This window comes from Pollicipes pollicipes, unplaced genomic scaffold (assembly GCF_011947565.3).
Source record: "Pollicipes pollicipes isolate AB1234 unplaced genomic scaffold, Ppol_2.1 Scaffold_5332;HRSCAF=6302_pilon_pilon_pilon, whole genome shotgun sequence".
Taxonomy (NCBI): Eukaryota; Metazoa; Arthropoda; class Thecostraca; order Pollicipedomorpha; family Pollicipedidae; genus Pollicipes; species Pollicipes pollicipes.
Genome location: NW_023596662.1, coordinates 21,782 through 34,863, shown reverse-complemented (window position 1 = coordinate 34,863; position 13,082 = coordinate 21,782). Strand labels below are relative to the sequence as shown.

At 53.6% G+C, this 13,082-nt stretch overlaps 1 protein-coding gene across 2 annotated transcripts; it reads left to right on the top strand.

Annotated features, from left to right (window-relative positions):
• The first annotated feature begins 308 nt into the window (after positions 1-308).
• LOC119102028 (uncharacterized) lies at positions 309-10,751 on the top strand. Of its 2 annotated transcripts, XM_037225404.1 has the most exons (5): positions 309-391; positions 5,983-6,017; positions 7,323-7,565; positions 8,233-8,289; positions 10,278-10,751. In XM_037225404.1, exons 1-4 carry the CDS (start codon positions 388-390, stop codon positions 8,284-8,286), a joined length of 336 nt encoding a protein of 111 aa, XP_037081299.1. In that variant the 5' UTR covers positions 309-387; the 3' UTR covers positions 8,287-8,289; positions 10,278-10,751. The 2 variants fall into 2 exon arrangements, with proteins under 2 accessions (XP_037081299.1, XP_037081298.1); XM_037225403.1 differs by lacking the exon at positions 8,233-8,289.
• Positions 10,752-13,082: the final 2,331 nt, after the last annotated feature.

The window sequence follows — 13,082 nt, the reverse complement described above, 5'->3', positions numbered from 1 at the left end:
AAACAAATTAGAGCAAAGTGCGCTAACGAGCTGGAATGGCTCCGCACACCCCACACGAACAGGATGGTGAGGAGAAGCTCCTTGCAGGGAACTGCACGCAAACGCGCTGCTGTTCTGCCCGCGCCGTCGCGCGCTGTCCGATGCGGTTCTGCTCGCACCGTCTTTGCGTCACGCCCCACGTCGCCTCCGCGGGGCAAGTCAACAGAGGCGCTTTCCAGGCGGCTGGGCGCGGCGCGCTGAGCCTTACGCCGCGGCGGGCGGCGAAGGTGAAAGCGGCCGAGCGGCGGGCGGTGGGGCCTTGGCCGAATCGGAGCGCGGCGGACCGGCTGTGTTGGTGACGAGCGCGCGAACAGCTCGCACGGACCGTCAGCACCGCCGCCACGAAACATGGGTGAGTGCTGGTCGGGGGGAGCGAGCGCGCTCCTACGACTGGAGGGGACAACGGCTCTGTGCGTGTGCGTGTGATCTTTCGTGCCTGTTAGCGGACGGGGAGGGGGTTTGGCCGAAGAACAGGTCCTCGGGGATGACCCTGGTCAGCCCACGCATTCTGCTTTCGTTCTGGCGGTGCGTCTCACGGCTGGGATGCAGGCATGGAAGCCAGACAGGCAATAATTCTGAAGAGAGCTCGTTACGTTGAAGACCAGCAGCTCGGAGATATTCGAGAGCTTTGTGTTGCGCTCATGCGTAACGGTGACAGGAGGCAGCAGATCAACGCGGAGTTATCTCACGCGACGGCTGTTCGAAACTCTGCCGCTTCCGGTACCAGCAGGCCACGAGGTAATGCGCCAGATCACGAACAACGTCAGGTGTTCAGAAGTCGCTCTCAGAGCTGCAGCCCGCCGTACAGGATGCACTGCCAAATAACCCGTTCTAAGCAAAAAATGGCTCGCCCGACTCGCAGTCGTCCAAATTTGTCCACAAAAAGATGGCGATGCCGGCCATGCTTCTCGGTGCAGAAGCCCCTACGGCATTCTGCATAAGCCTGCAACATATGTAACCAGCGAAAAGGCTGTGATAACGTTGAACATAAGACATTCCTGCAAACACACACCGGCATTTTCGGACGGCTTCACGACGGTTACACCACCGCACGACTGCCACGTCAGAGCCCTTGTGTGGAATGGTTACACGGATTCTGAAAATTGCAGCGAGCAGTCGTTCAGCACTACATTGATATGTGCATACATGGCTGGAAGAACATTTGAGTAGGCTACGTCCTTTATACCTTGTGTTGCTTTAATACCAAGTTTCACCCGCCGGTGGAATATGCTTGCAATAGGCATTTTGCTGTTGACAATAAGCTGAAAAGTAAGAAAAGACAAATGAGCACCTTCGGCAAACTAACGCAAGGACATCGTCTAGCGGGGTCATGAAACCGGACCGACACAGGTCATCCAGTGTCAGAAAGACCAGTTCCACCTTTCCGCGAACGCCGCTGGCCCCGAGGGAAGCCTGCTGGTCAGGTGGACCAGCTCGGGCGGCGGGACAAGCGCCCGAGGCCGATGCTGGCGACGGCAGGGCGTGACGTCACGGTAGCGACCACCGTCTGCTCGTCACGGCGCCGAGGCGGCGGCCCAGATCACGCCCCGCCCTTCCGGTCTCGTCGACGCCGGGTATCGGCTGAGCCGGGGCTGGACCGCCCGCGGCGGCGGTCTTGCCGTACTCGGGTCCAATCCCACCGCGCGCTGCAGTCTCCGGGTTAGACATCTCGGCCAGTTGAGGTCTCCTGGCTAAGGTCTCGCCAGAGTTTTTCTCCTTTGGTTTGGATCAGAGCTCTTTCGACCAGCAATATCCATTTCAGAGCTGTTGCAATAAGGAGAAGGGTGAATGGTGTAGAAAGACCGCATCCATCTTAGAGACCTTCGCTTCCGAGACCTACACCCCACGAGGCTCCTTCTTTGGGGTTGGTGAGGCGCAGCGGTGGGATTCCACGAGGCCGCTACTTAAGCCGGCTCGTGGCTCATGTGTGCAGCTTGCACTGCGGAGGTGAGGCAAGCTCTGAGTGTTCACGACGAAGCTGTGGGCGGGGAGGGCGGAGCAGGTGGCAATGAGGAGCTGACATTAACATTTTTACCAAACTTGTTCGCTAGACCAACCGTTCCCAAAAGTTTTCCGCATTCACATCTCAATTCGGTCTGGAACTTGGCCGGGTCTAATTCTTAAAGGAATGCATTCAATGACGAAAATAATGCGTGCCACGACGAACACAAACGTTTTGTGCCAACTAGAGCCTGCCGAGACTGAACAGGTTTTATGCCGTACTGAACGGGTTTTGTGCTCCAAACCACCACCGTAGTGTGTCAACGTGACAATGTGCCTTGTTCCACACCCTCTATAAAGAAGACATATCTAGCACATCTGCACATTTTACAAGCGACACTCGCCATTCTTTCCTCGTGTGCCGCATGCACCATATTTTAACATTTTACACCATCTCATTGGTGATTGGTTATCACCTAATTGATTGGACCCCACGTGGTTACATATTTCTTTCATTTGTCGTTTGCTTGCACTGTCTGTGTATTTTCAATCTGCGTATTGCTCTACTGCATTGGTGAACGCTTGCAATGGAACTGTTTTAGTTGCTCTACATTCCCAAACGGAATGGCTGACGATTAGGATGAGCGATGCACGAATTTGTACGTTTCATGCAAGAGCCAGTATTAGTAAAATTTATCCACCTTGGGAAAAGACAAGAACGCACATCAATATGTCGCACAATCGCAGTGTATCGAATGTATGCAAATATATTGCATTCCGTACCCTAAGGTTTTTTTTTCTTTTTCACACTGGCTTTTATTTAAATGCAACCATAACTTTTCATGATTTTAACACTTTGACACTGCCAAAATGGGTGCGGGTCAAATATATCAAATAATGTCTGCCGTGTAAGTAAGCGGAGATCCGAATCAAAACGGTAATTCTCAGTACAACATTGGTCATAGCTATTCGTATCATTTTGTAATGCACTTTTTGATGCAATGGAGAAATCGTTGTGTCTTAAATGTTTCTGTGCACATCATCCTGTTAAGTTCAGCTTAATAGCAATTGTTTCACTTACCGTTCACAGGTCACAGGGGTTTGGCTTGGTCCCTATGGGCTAGAAATAAAACACGTATCTTTTAAGATGTGACAGGCAGTGAGCTGACATATAAGGTTAGTCATAGGGATGGACATCCAACTTGACCCAGACTTGACATGCACCAGAAATGTGCGTTTGGGCGCAGTCTTGAGTAACCTGAAGGATTAATCAGGCCTTTGAAGTTTTATAAGCGAGATATATGTCGACAGATGGGGAAATAATTTTTTAAGGTTGAAATGTACCATGCAACGCCCAAGTTTACAGCTAACAAACAACGGAGAAGTAACACAAAACGGTAACAAGATATTTAATGCCTACGCAAGACATTTAAGGTATCGCGGGGATAAGGTGCAAGCGTCCCAAATATGCGCGTTTGACATTGTCCATCAACCCTCGTTTATTTATGATAGTATCATCTCCATCAAGATTATGCAGTCAGTTTTTCATTCAAATATGAGTGGTACGCCGCCCGAATGCCACCAGTCATACCGATGACTGCAGTATTCACTTCGAAGTCGTGACCACGCAAGATAAAAATGCCGCAGAATTTTGCAGGGGATCTCCGCATGGAGTTGCAAACGCGCGCCGACAAGTCAGGGCGGGTTGTCGGGTGGCTGCAGCGTGCAGTAATCCCTGACCTGAGCTACCACGATGAAGTGATGCTGGACTGTTGATTGAAGGCGATAGCCGATATTCGTCTCCATGGTGCAAACGTTGTAACTCATTCTGGTGGCTACGACCTCGCGGAATTATGGTTAGTGGACACATTTTGGAGGCTCGATGAACTCAATGCTGAACTTTATACGGCCTGCCACGCTTTCCCCATCGCATACTCAGTAAATACAACGCAGAGTCTGCAAAACGACCTCTCCCAATCGCGTTGTCTTACTGCCTCCTCTATCCCTCTCTCCTCTTCCTCAGGTTAAAGGAGACAATTTTGCATACTGTGAGACCCTGACATTCTCTTAAGCTCTTCGCTGTCGCAGCCACCTTGCCATTCTCGAGTTCTCCTTCCGTATTGTAGGGTGCTCCGACATTTGGAGCTCTTCAGCCACACTGCCATTCTCGAGTTCTCCTTCCGTATTGTAGGGTGCTCCGACATTTGGAGCTCTTCAGCCACACTGCCATTCTCGAGTTCTCCTTCCGTGTTGTAGGGTAATTCGACGTTTGGAGCTCTTCCTAACTCCACGACCGTCTCGGTGAAGACGCGGTCTCCTAGAAATCTTTGCGCGAATTCATCGACTCAGACCCTATTACTGGCCGCTGGAAGGCTCATGAAAAAACCACAATAAAATAAAGAAAGCTCAGAAATGCTTTATTGCACCCTGTTAGTACAACAGTGGTGTAAATTAATGGACAGAAGCGAATACAAACTACAGTATGTGTCATTTGAAATGTCAACTTGAAAGCGGTTGTGATTCGTAAAAGAAAACATATTATAACATATTTCTGTATATTACAGATACTTGAATACTTCAATATTTTTGTTTCTATAGCCATGCTCGTATGTCTGGCCAAATCTCTCCCCGACAGTCTCTCCCCCCCCCCCAACACGATCGCCCTTTTCCCAACGCAGAATGACCAACACCTGTTTGTGCCTTGCAGGTGGGGTGTTGATCCGCTGAGCGATAAGACTCAGGCCTGTAGTTCCAGATTCCAGACACCATAACTGCGTAAAAGACACCAATCTAAATGTCCGGCAATGTTCAACAACGCTTGCCAGGCGGCGCGTGCTTGGCCTATTTCCAAGCCTCCTTATTGACACCTCTAAAGGTGACATTTCAAGCGAAACACCCTGCACATCCCACAAAGTACGAGTTCGAGGAGAAGAAATATGTCTGCATAAACGTAAAGCACATCGTGGAAGTTGATAGCTTGAACGCTTCTACCGATGCAAATTAACACCATGCTTGTTTATTCCAGCACAAGATCATCTTTTAAGACACAAATTTACAGACATCTTTGCTCATGATATCACGAACAAAAATGCCTGTGTAAATAGCAAAAGACCCATTGGCAGAAAATCCCCGCTTCGTATGCAAAACACACATTGAATGCTCACACATACTGTGTCTGCTACACTACGTGTATCTCTTCTTAAGTTTTACATGGTCCCCGTGCCTCTCAGTCCACGCGCACCGGCCTGGAAGGGAGCTCCGTGACCGTCTAACGGAACTCAGAGCCTACTCCCCCGCACGAGGAGGCCCTGGCGGCCGTCACGGTCATCAGGTGCTGCCCGGCCGGCATGACTCCAGCCCGTCTCCCCAAATGGGGCTGCCCGTTGGCAGCGGGCCTAGCGCAAAAACGGCGCCGACCACCGCCGCCGGTGAGCGGCCGCGGCCGGACCAGGTGGCCGCCGCGGCGCCAGGGGTCACGGGCCAGCGGCGGCCGGCCGCGCGGCGCCGCGGGTCGGCGACCCCTGCACCGGCCGCGCGCAGGCGGCGAGGCGAGACAGAGGCTTGATTGAGGGGTGGTGGGCAGGTGGAGAGCGTGCTCTCTCGTGCGCTGGTGCCGCGCCGCGATGGACAGGTCTGGCCTGGAGGTGGAGAAGAAGTGGTCTGAGACGATTTCAAGGCCGGGATGATTTGGTGGTGTAAATCTTTTAGGTGATGTTTGAATTGGAAGCGCAACCATAAGGAGTTATGTTATGGACGTTAAGATCTATGCGCATACCATAACGTTGTTTGGGTCTGGTCAACATTTCACAGAGTTGGTCGGATATGTCCTGGATAATTGTACGACATCTCAAATTCCTGGAAAATATGTCCTCTTTCCAAGGCCGCATGTATTTGCTATCCCCCACATGTGCATCTTTTGAGATCTAACTGAGCCAGCTGTTTGTCGCTGTGGTCATTGCTCTTATCTGCACCGAATCGTCTGACTGACCCGTTTATTTTCAGGAAAGCTGGCAGGAGCCTGGTTGTTGCTGGCCTTGGTGAGTCGGCCGCGCTGTGAGCCCCATCACTGTCTTAGAAAGCAATAAAATTCGCTGGGACTTGAGAGGATTAGAGCTGGATAACCTCAGTGGCGTTGGGCAGATGGCCCGTTGCAAACATGACCGTGAAGGCGGGTAAGTGACAGTTCCATCGGGGGCCGGTCCCAAGGCTGACCAACTCAGCAACGCCACTCAGGACAGGATGTACGGGCTGGCTTGGCCGACAATTACGGCTAATGGGAGCGTCGAACGGCGCTGGCTGGTGTCTGACAGCCGGCCGAGAGTGGCTGGCGTCTGACAGCCGGCCGAGAGTGGCTGCTGTCTGACAGCCGGTCGAGAGTGGCTGGCGTCTGACAGCCGGCCGAGAGTGGCTGGCGTCTGACAGCCGGCCGAGAGTGGCTGGCGTCTGACAGCCAGTCGAGAGTGGCTGCTGTCTGACAGCCGGCCGAGAGTGTCTGGCTGCTGTCTGACAGCTGGCCGAGAGTGGCTGGCGTCTGACAGCCGGCCGAGAGTGGCTGGCGTCTAACAGCCGGTCGAGACAGGCTGGCGTCTGACAGCCGGCTGAGAGTGGCTGCTGTCTGAGAGCCGACCGAGAGTGGCTGTCATCTGACAGCCGGTCAAGAGTGGCTGGTGTCTGACAGCCGGCCGAGAGTGGCTGCTGTCTGACAGCCGCCCGAGAGTGGCTGGCGTCTGGAAGCCGGCCGAGAGTGGCTGGCGTCGGCCGTCTGGCACCCACTGTCTGCATGTAACACACGACCTCGCGACCCCCGCCCGGACGACCTGTCAGCGGCACGGCTGGGATCGCACACGTGCGTCACGTGCCTTACGGGAGGGGCCGCGTTTCACGTGGGCTGTGAGGACGTCAGCACTATCGTGTGTAAGTCATGACAAATTCGTTCCTTTGTGTGGAGCGATGCCGACTTGCTTAAGCCTGTGCCATTCTTGTGAGCAACCGCACCGCTGAGGCGGGCCAGCATGCTGCCAGAGGACATGGGGCGCTTGTCAAAAACACCAGACCGATCTAGCGATTGGAATAATCGCCTAAGGCTTGCATCCTTCACGTGTCACACAGTAAGATGCATGAGCGGCTCCTCTGCTTAAGATGGAGACGACATCAGAGCAGTCCCACCCCGTCTCATAAGCCGACAACGTCGGCTCTTGCACGGCCCCTCCCGCCATTCCCATTGCCTAAAATGGCGCGCCGCACCGCTCCGCACTGCGCCCCGGGATTTCCCACGTCGCCGCCAACCCTCTCACGGCGCGTGACCTCCCGACCTGCGCCACGACCCTTGACCGCGCCCGCAGGTGGGCTGCTGCCTGGCCGGTGACATGATGCGCAAGTCGATCGTCTACAACCCCAAGACGCCGGACGTGTTCTACTGTCCGCTGTACAAGCCCAAGTCGTTCGACGACATGCTGGTGAAGTCGCGGCCGCTCTCGAAGCTGTGCGAGTTCAAGGGGCGCCCGCTGCCGGCCGACTACCGGTCCGACTGCTACGGCGACGTGGACGAGACCGAGTTCGCCTGCGCCGAGAAGCACCGGATCCTGGTGAGTGCGGGGCCGGACGGCGGCTCTCCTTGGCAGGCGACCTCTTACGTCACGTGTGCGGAGGCAGAGGTGAGGTCTGGACACGGAGAGCGGTGCGGCGGGCGGCAAGAGGGACTGGGACGTACCTCGGGGCGACGCCGCGGCGGAACACAGGTGGGCTCCTCGCCCCCAGCCCACGCATTCACTGATTCGTCAACGAACCAATCGTTTGGCGATGTACCAATGTGTGTGAGTGGCCGAATGAGTGACGTGGAGAAGGAAGTCTGCATCGGTGGCTCGTGGCACATCAGCCGAACGCTGCAAATAAGCGGGGTGCTTGATGGACGGCAACGTGTGTGACAGCCCGGCTGCTAACACCAGAGGCAGAAACAATGACTGGCAAGGTGCACAACGCCTGGGAGCTGCGTCGGCGGGGAATTACGAACTGTGTCGAATCATGTAACACATCTGTTGACCTGTGTTCTACCATGAAGGAAACTCATTGGGAAAGCGGAAGGCATACTAACGGGTGTCATGTTTAACCAGTCCCAATACGCTTGCCGTTATAATACGGAGCGGACAGGTGCATCATATATCAAGGTCAGAATAATCGAATGCAACGCTTCGCTGGACTAGCCGGTGTAGTCCGGCGATCTCCCTGTGTCTAACTCACTGATCAACCTTGCAGCAGCGGCTCAAGTCGGAGGAGGAGGCGTTGAACGGCATCTGGGACGGCCACTAATTGGTAACTAACGCCATCGCTGGACCCGCGACCGGGCCCGGCCGACGGCCGACTTTTACAGGACTTGGGGACCGCGGACTTGGACCCGAGGACTGGCAGACCTCAGACTGTTGCGGGTCTGACGGACTGCGTCTGGTCTAACGGACCATGGACTATTGCAGACCAGAGCAGTTACAGACATGAGTTCGACATGGTCCAGACCATTGGAGATGTGACAGACCCTGGACGAATGCAAGCCTCGCGAGCTGATGACCATTGCAGACTTAGACCATTGATTATCAACGACCGGTTAGACGACGGACCGTTACGGGCGAACAGACCAGCCAACGGCTGGTTTGACTTTTGACAAAATATTCGCAAGCCTGCCTCAGTGCAAACGCAGCTGCTGGTCCCAGCTCTGAAAGCCGTGACAGCTGTACAGCCAGCTGACTGCTGGCCGCAAATATTCGCAAGCCTGCTTAGTGCAGGCGCATCTGCTGGTCCCAGCTCTGAAAGCCGTGACAGCTGCACGGCCAGCTGACTGCTGGCCGCAAATATTCGCAAACCTACCTTAGTGCAGACGCATCTGCTGGTCCCAGCTCTGAAAGCCGTGACAGCTGCACGGCCAGCTGACTGCTGGCCGCAAATATTCGCAAACCTACCTTAGTGCAGACGCATCTGCTGGTCCCAGCTCTGAAAACCGTGACAGCTGCACGGCCAGCTGACTGCTGGCCGCAAATCCCGTTGCCGCGCGTGATGAGAACATGTCTAGCCTGACCTGGAAGTGGCGCTAAGCCGACAAACAGACCCGACAGACGGACACAGCTGCGTCGTGTTCTGACAGCGAAAGCATCCGGGACGGGATTTGCGGAGGGCCGGTACGTACGGACAGTCGCCACTGGTGTGACAAAGAGAGCAGCCAATCCCCGCAGGCGGTGGCGGAGCTTATCCGTCGGCAGAACAGCGTCAGACAGACCACGCTCAGCTCCTCCGAAGACCACCGCACTCACAGCACGGACCCGAACACGACCGAAACAGGCCGATATCAGGGACGTGGAGTGTCAGTAAACTGGTTATCAGTACCAACGACTCAGTGGACCGATGCGGGCGAGTATGGCTTGGAAGTCACCGGTGGCATTAAGCCAACAGCCACAGCTTGCAGTTTTATGCTCACACTTCGTTGACCGAAACAGGAAACAGCAGTTTTGAACAAGATCTATATTTGCAATCGAGATATATGGCTGAGAAAAGTGATAATTCAACATAGAACCACCTTTCGCATTAAGTAGTGCTTCTTTGCTATTGCTCGTTTACGGATCGTCGTTATGGCTTTGATGAAGCTAATCATATCAGTAATTGGTTAATATATATTGGGCCAACTTATACCGATGAACCGCCGCGCAACAGCGATGCTTAACATCTCTTACTACCCGACTACCCTGCCGCGCAGCCATTACGTGTCTGAGTAAGCAGGAGATCGGGGGAGACTAATGACGTCACTATTCATGACTCAGACTAGCCGAAGATGACAAAGGAGCCACCTGGTCCTGACAGACGCATCCTGTGCTGACAAGACATGTGCCTGCGTGATAGCGGCGTAGACGTCCGAGGAGGGGCAGGAACAATGGGCACAATCGCTGTACCATATTTTGCACGTAACCCAAAAGACTCATTGAAATCGCTAACAGAGAAGGGTGACGGTTCCAGCAACCGGCATACCGGCATACTGGTACTAATCGCAGCTTGGTTTTTCTTGCTCAGTTCAAACGGTTTTATTTCCGCTGCATTTTAGAAGCGCTTCTATGCCCTGCATCAGAGTAGGTGCAGTTGACGACACACAAAACCGCTGCAACCAGCTTCCATCAACTAACTCAAGGGCAAAGCTCTGCATCATCACTACAGTTCCGCTTCTTCGACAAGATGGCACAGCAAGCTGTCCGCCACGATGCGTGAGTCCGGTCATCCAGCCGGCGTTCCGCCCAGCGCCGAGGCTAACTAAGTTTGGCCCACAGATGCGGCTGAACCCACCCGGCTCTGAAAACGCCATCGACTTGGACGACGACTTCGTCTACAAGTACCACGGCGACTATTGAGCGTCGCCCGCCCGCCCCGAACCGAATACCGCTCGCGACGCCACCTGCTGTGCCGACTGAAGCGACATCTGCAGTGCGCCGCCCGCGGTATTCGACGCCCGCGCTGCGTCCCGCTCAGCGGCGGGGCGTGCGCGCGGGCGGCCACATTAGAAGTAGACACGCGCTCCTAATCCGCGCGGCCCATCGAGTCTAACTGATCATCAGTATTGAACGACGTCCTTGCACCGCTCCGATGTATAAAATAGTGATGTTGAAGGTACTGTGATCGAATGGTGAGTTGCTTTATTGCGACTTCAGGTGTAATATATAGTTCGTTAATATCGACCTTGCGCAGAAAGCAGCTATCTGACTACTTTGAGGATAGAAAAACTGAAAATAAACCACTCCAGTGAAGTTTGTTTTGCTATCAGCTTTAAAACCACTATGATATTTGCGACTTCCCCAAGAATACCAGACACGAGACACAAGATTCACAGACGGCTTTTAATGCCCACTTTCTGTTCCCTCACCCCCCCCCCCCCCCATACCCCAGCTGCACATGTGCAAACAAGCACACACAAATGTTCTATGAAGTAGGGCAGAACATTTACATATAGTCCAGTTTAAACAGTATATGCGGTTTTCACGAAAACGTTAACTCCGAAATATTTTTCGATATCGTAAATTCTTTCAGACATTTGCATAATATTATATCGTATCTGCCGCCTTCCAATGCAACCCATGATTTGCGTCGACATACAGGTACTTTTCTCACACGAAATGTAGGAAGTTAAATGAAGCAAATATGATAAGCTTAAGTCACTTAATGCGCAAATGCTCGATGATTTTCGAGCCTCACTTTGGGAGGGACGCATGCAGCAATGCTCAATGGGTAGACGGGTTTCGGGTGAAAAACTGTATTTCTTTGCATTACATAAGGATTACATTGCAGCTCCTCCATCTACTTTATTTAACGGGTCTGTTCCAATTTCGTTTTCAACCTTTGTTCGCGGACATATAAATGCATGCAAAAACACTTGATAAGGGGAGGCTGTGCCTCTGCACGCTGCACGTGAAAGGCCACTTTTGAAAATATTTTGCGCAGAATATTTTCACTATTGCAGAAATGTTTATTCTTACATTTTATGACGGCGTCCAGCTCCTTCCAAGACTTAACATATCACTCAGAAGCGAAATCGCTCACACGACCTCCGTGCGCCTTTTAGTTCCCGAAAGCTTCCCATTCGGCAGCCCGATCCAAGCGGTCCCAGCCCGACAGCAAGACTGCCCCAGACCTTGAGAATGGGATGAGCGCCCGCCTCGGCAACTGCGCATTGAGAACGGGGCTGGTAATCACCTGGAGCACACGCGGGTGGGAGACTCGCTGGATCACTCGACCTAGCCAAGGAGATGCGTATCCAGACCACTCAACCTTCAGGATGAGGTGATCGCATCCGAAGCCGCAGAGCAAGCGGATCGCCTCCGCGGCCACCTCCCGCCGGCGGAAGCTGATGAAGTCAAGCTATCAGACGGTGATGTTCAAGGCGCACACGTCTGCTAGCCTGAATCGACAGAATTGCCCAGCAGGCTAGTAGACGTGCACGCCTTGAACATCACCGTCTGATAACTTGACTTGCCTAGCATTCGGATGATGTGATAGAGAGCCTAACGACAAATTTGCGACAAAATGTAACGACAAACTTGCCCAACATTCAGATGATGCGATAGAGGGCCTAACGGCAAAATTGCGACAAAATATAACGGCAAAATTGCCCAGCATTCATATGATGGGATAGAGAGCCTAAATCACAGGCGCCCTATCACTCCGCCAGACCTAAGTCACCCGCCCGGCCCGGACGAAAGTACCCAGCCACGCTTGGCCAGGGAAGCTGATGTTGTTGCAGCTATCGCCTCCTTCAATACTGTTTCCAGCGCAGGCTAGATGGCTTGAGACCGGCGTATCTCACAGATCTGACCAGTCAATCAACGGGAGAGGCTAGATTGCGAGTCACTGTTGCATGCGCGGAACAGGTTAACCGCACACTCAGTGGTGACGTTCCATCTTCGGCTCTAGAGCTTTCTCTCTAGCAGCTTCCGTAGGGTCTCCTTGGATCGCCGTACGGAAGTCTGATGGCGGCATTCGACAGACTGCGGTTGACTCCGTGTACCATAGGCTGACGATGGAGGCAGGCCTCGAGCCGTTAAGTGCTCAACTAGACCAGGAACTGTGTTCCATTCAACTGGCCTGTGGTACGCCGGGGGGCTGTGAAACTGCGGTCCGCGCCTCACGACAGCTCATTAAACACCTGAATGAACATGCAGCGTTGTCGTGAAAATCGACATGCGCAATGCTTTCAACACCACGCGCCGTGACCACTTCCTCCGTGTCGCACGAGGGCGTGCACCTTCTCTCCCTTCCTCTGGCAGGCTCATCCCTAGCCCACTCCCCCCTTCTATGGCACCACCAAGATCATGCCAGCGACTGGGAAACAGCAAGGTGACCCATGCGGGCCGCCACACTCTCCCTGGCAATTCACTCAATTGCCAGTGCAGTCACCTCAGATTGTAATTGCTGGTACCTGGACGACGGAGCCGTAGGTGGTGATGTTGAAAAGGTTTGCAACGACTTGAGGCGACTTATTCGTGCCATGACCGGCATCGGCCTTGAATTTGGCCCAACTAGGTGCGAGTTCATCCTGCCCTTTAAAGCCTCCGGGCAGGTAAGGTGCTTTACCATAGACCGAC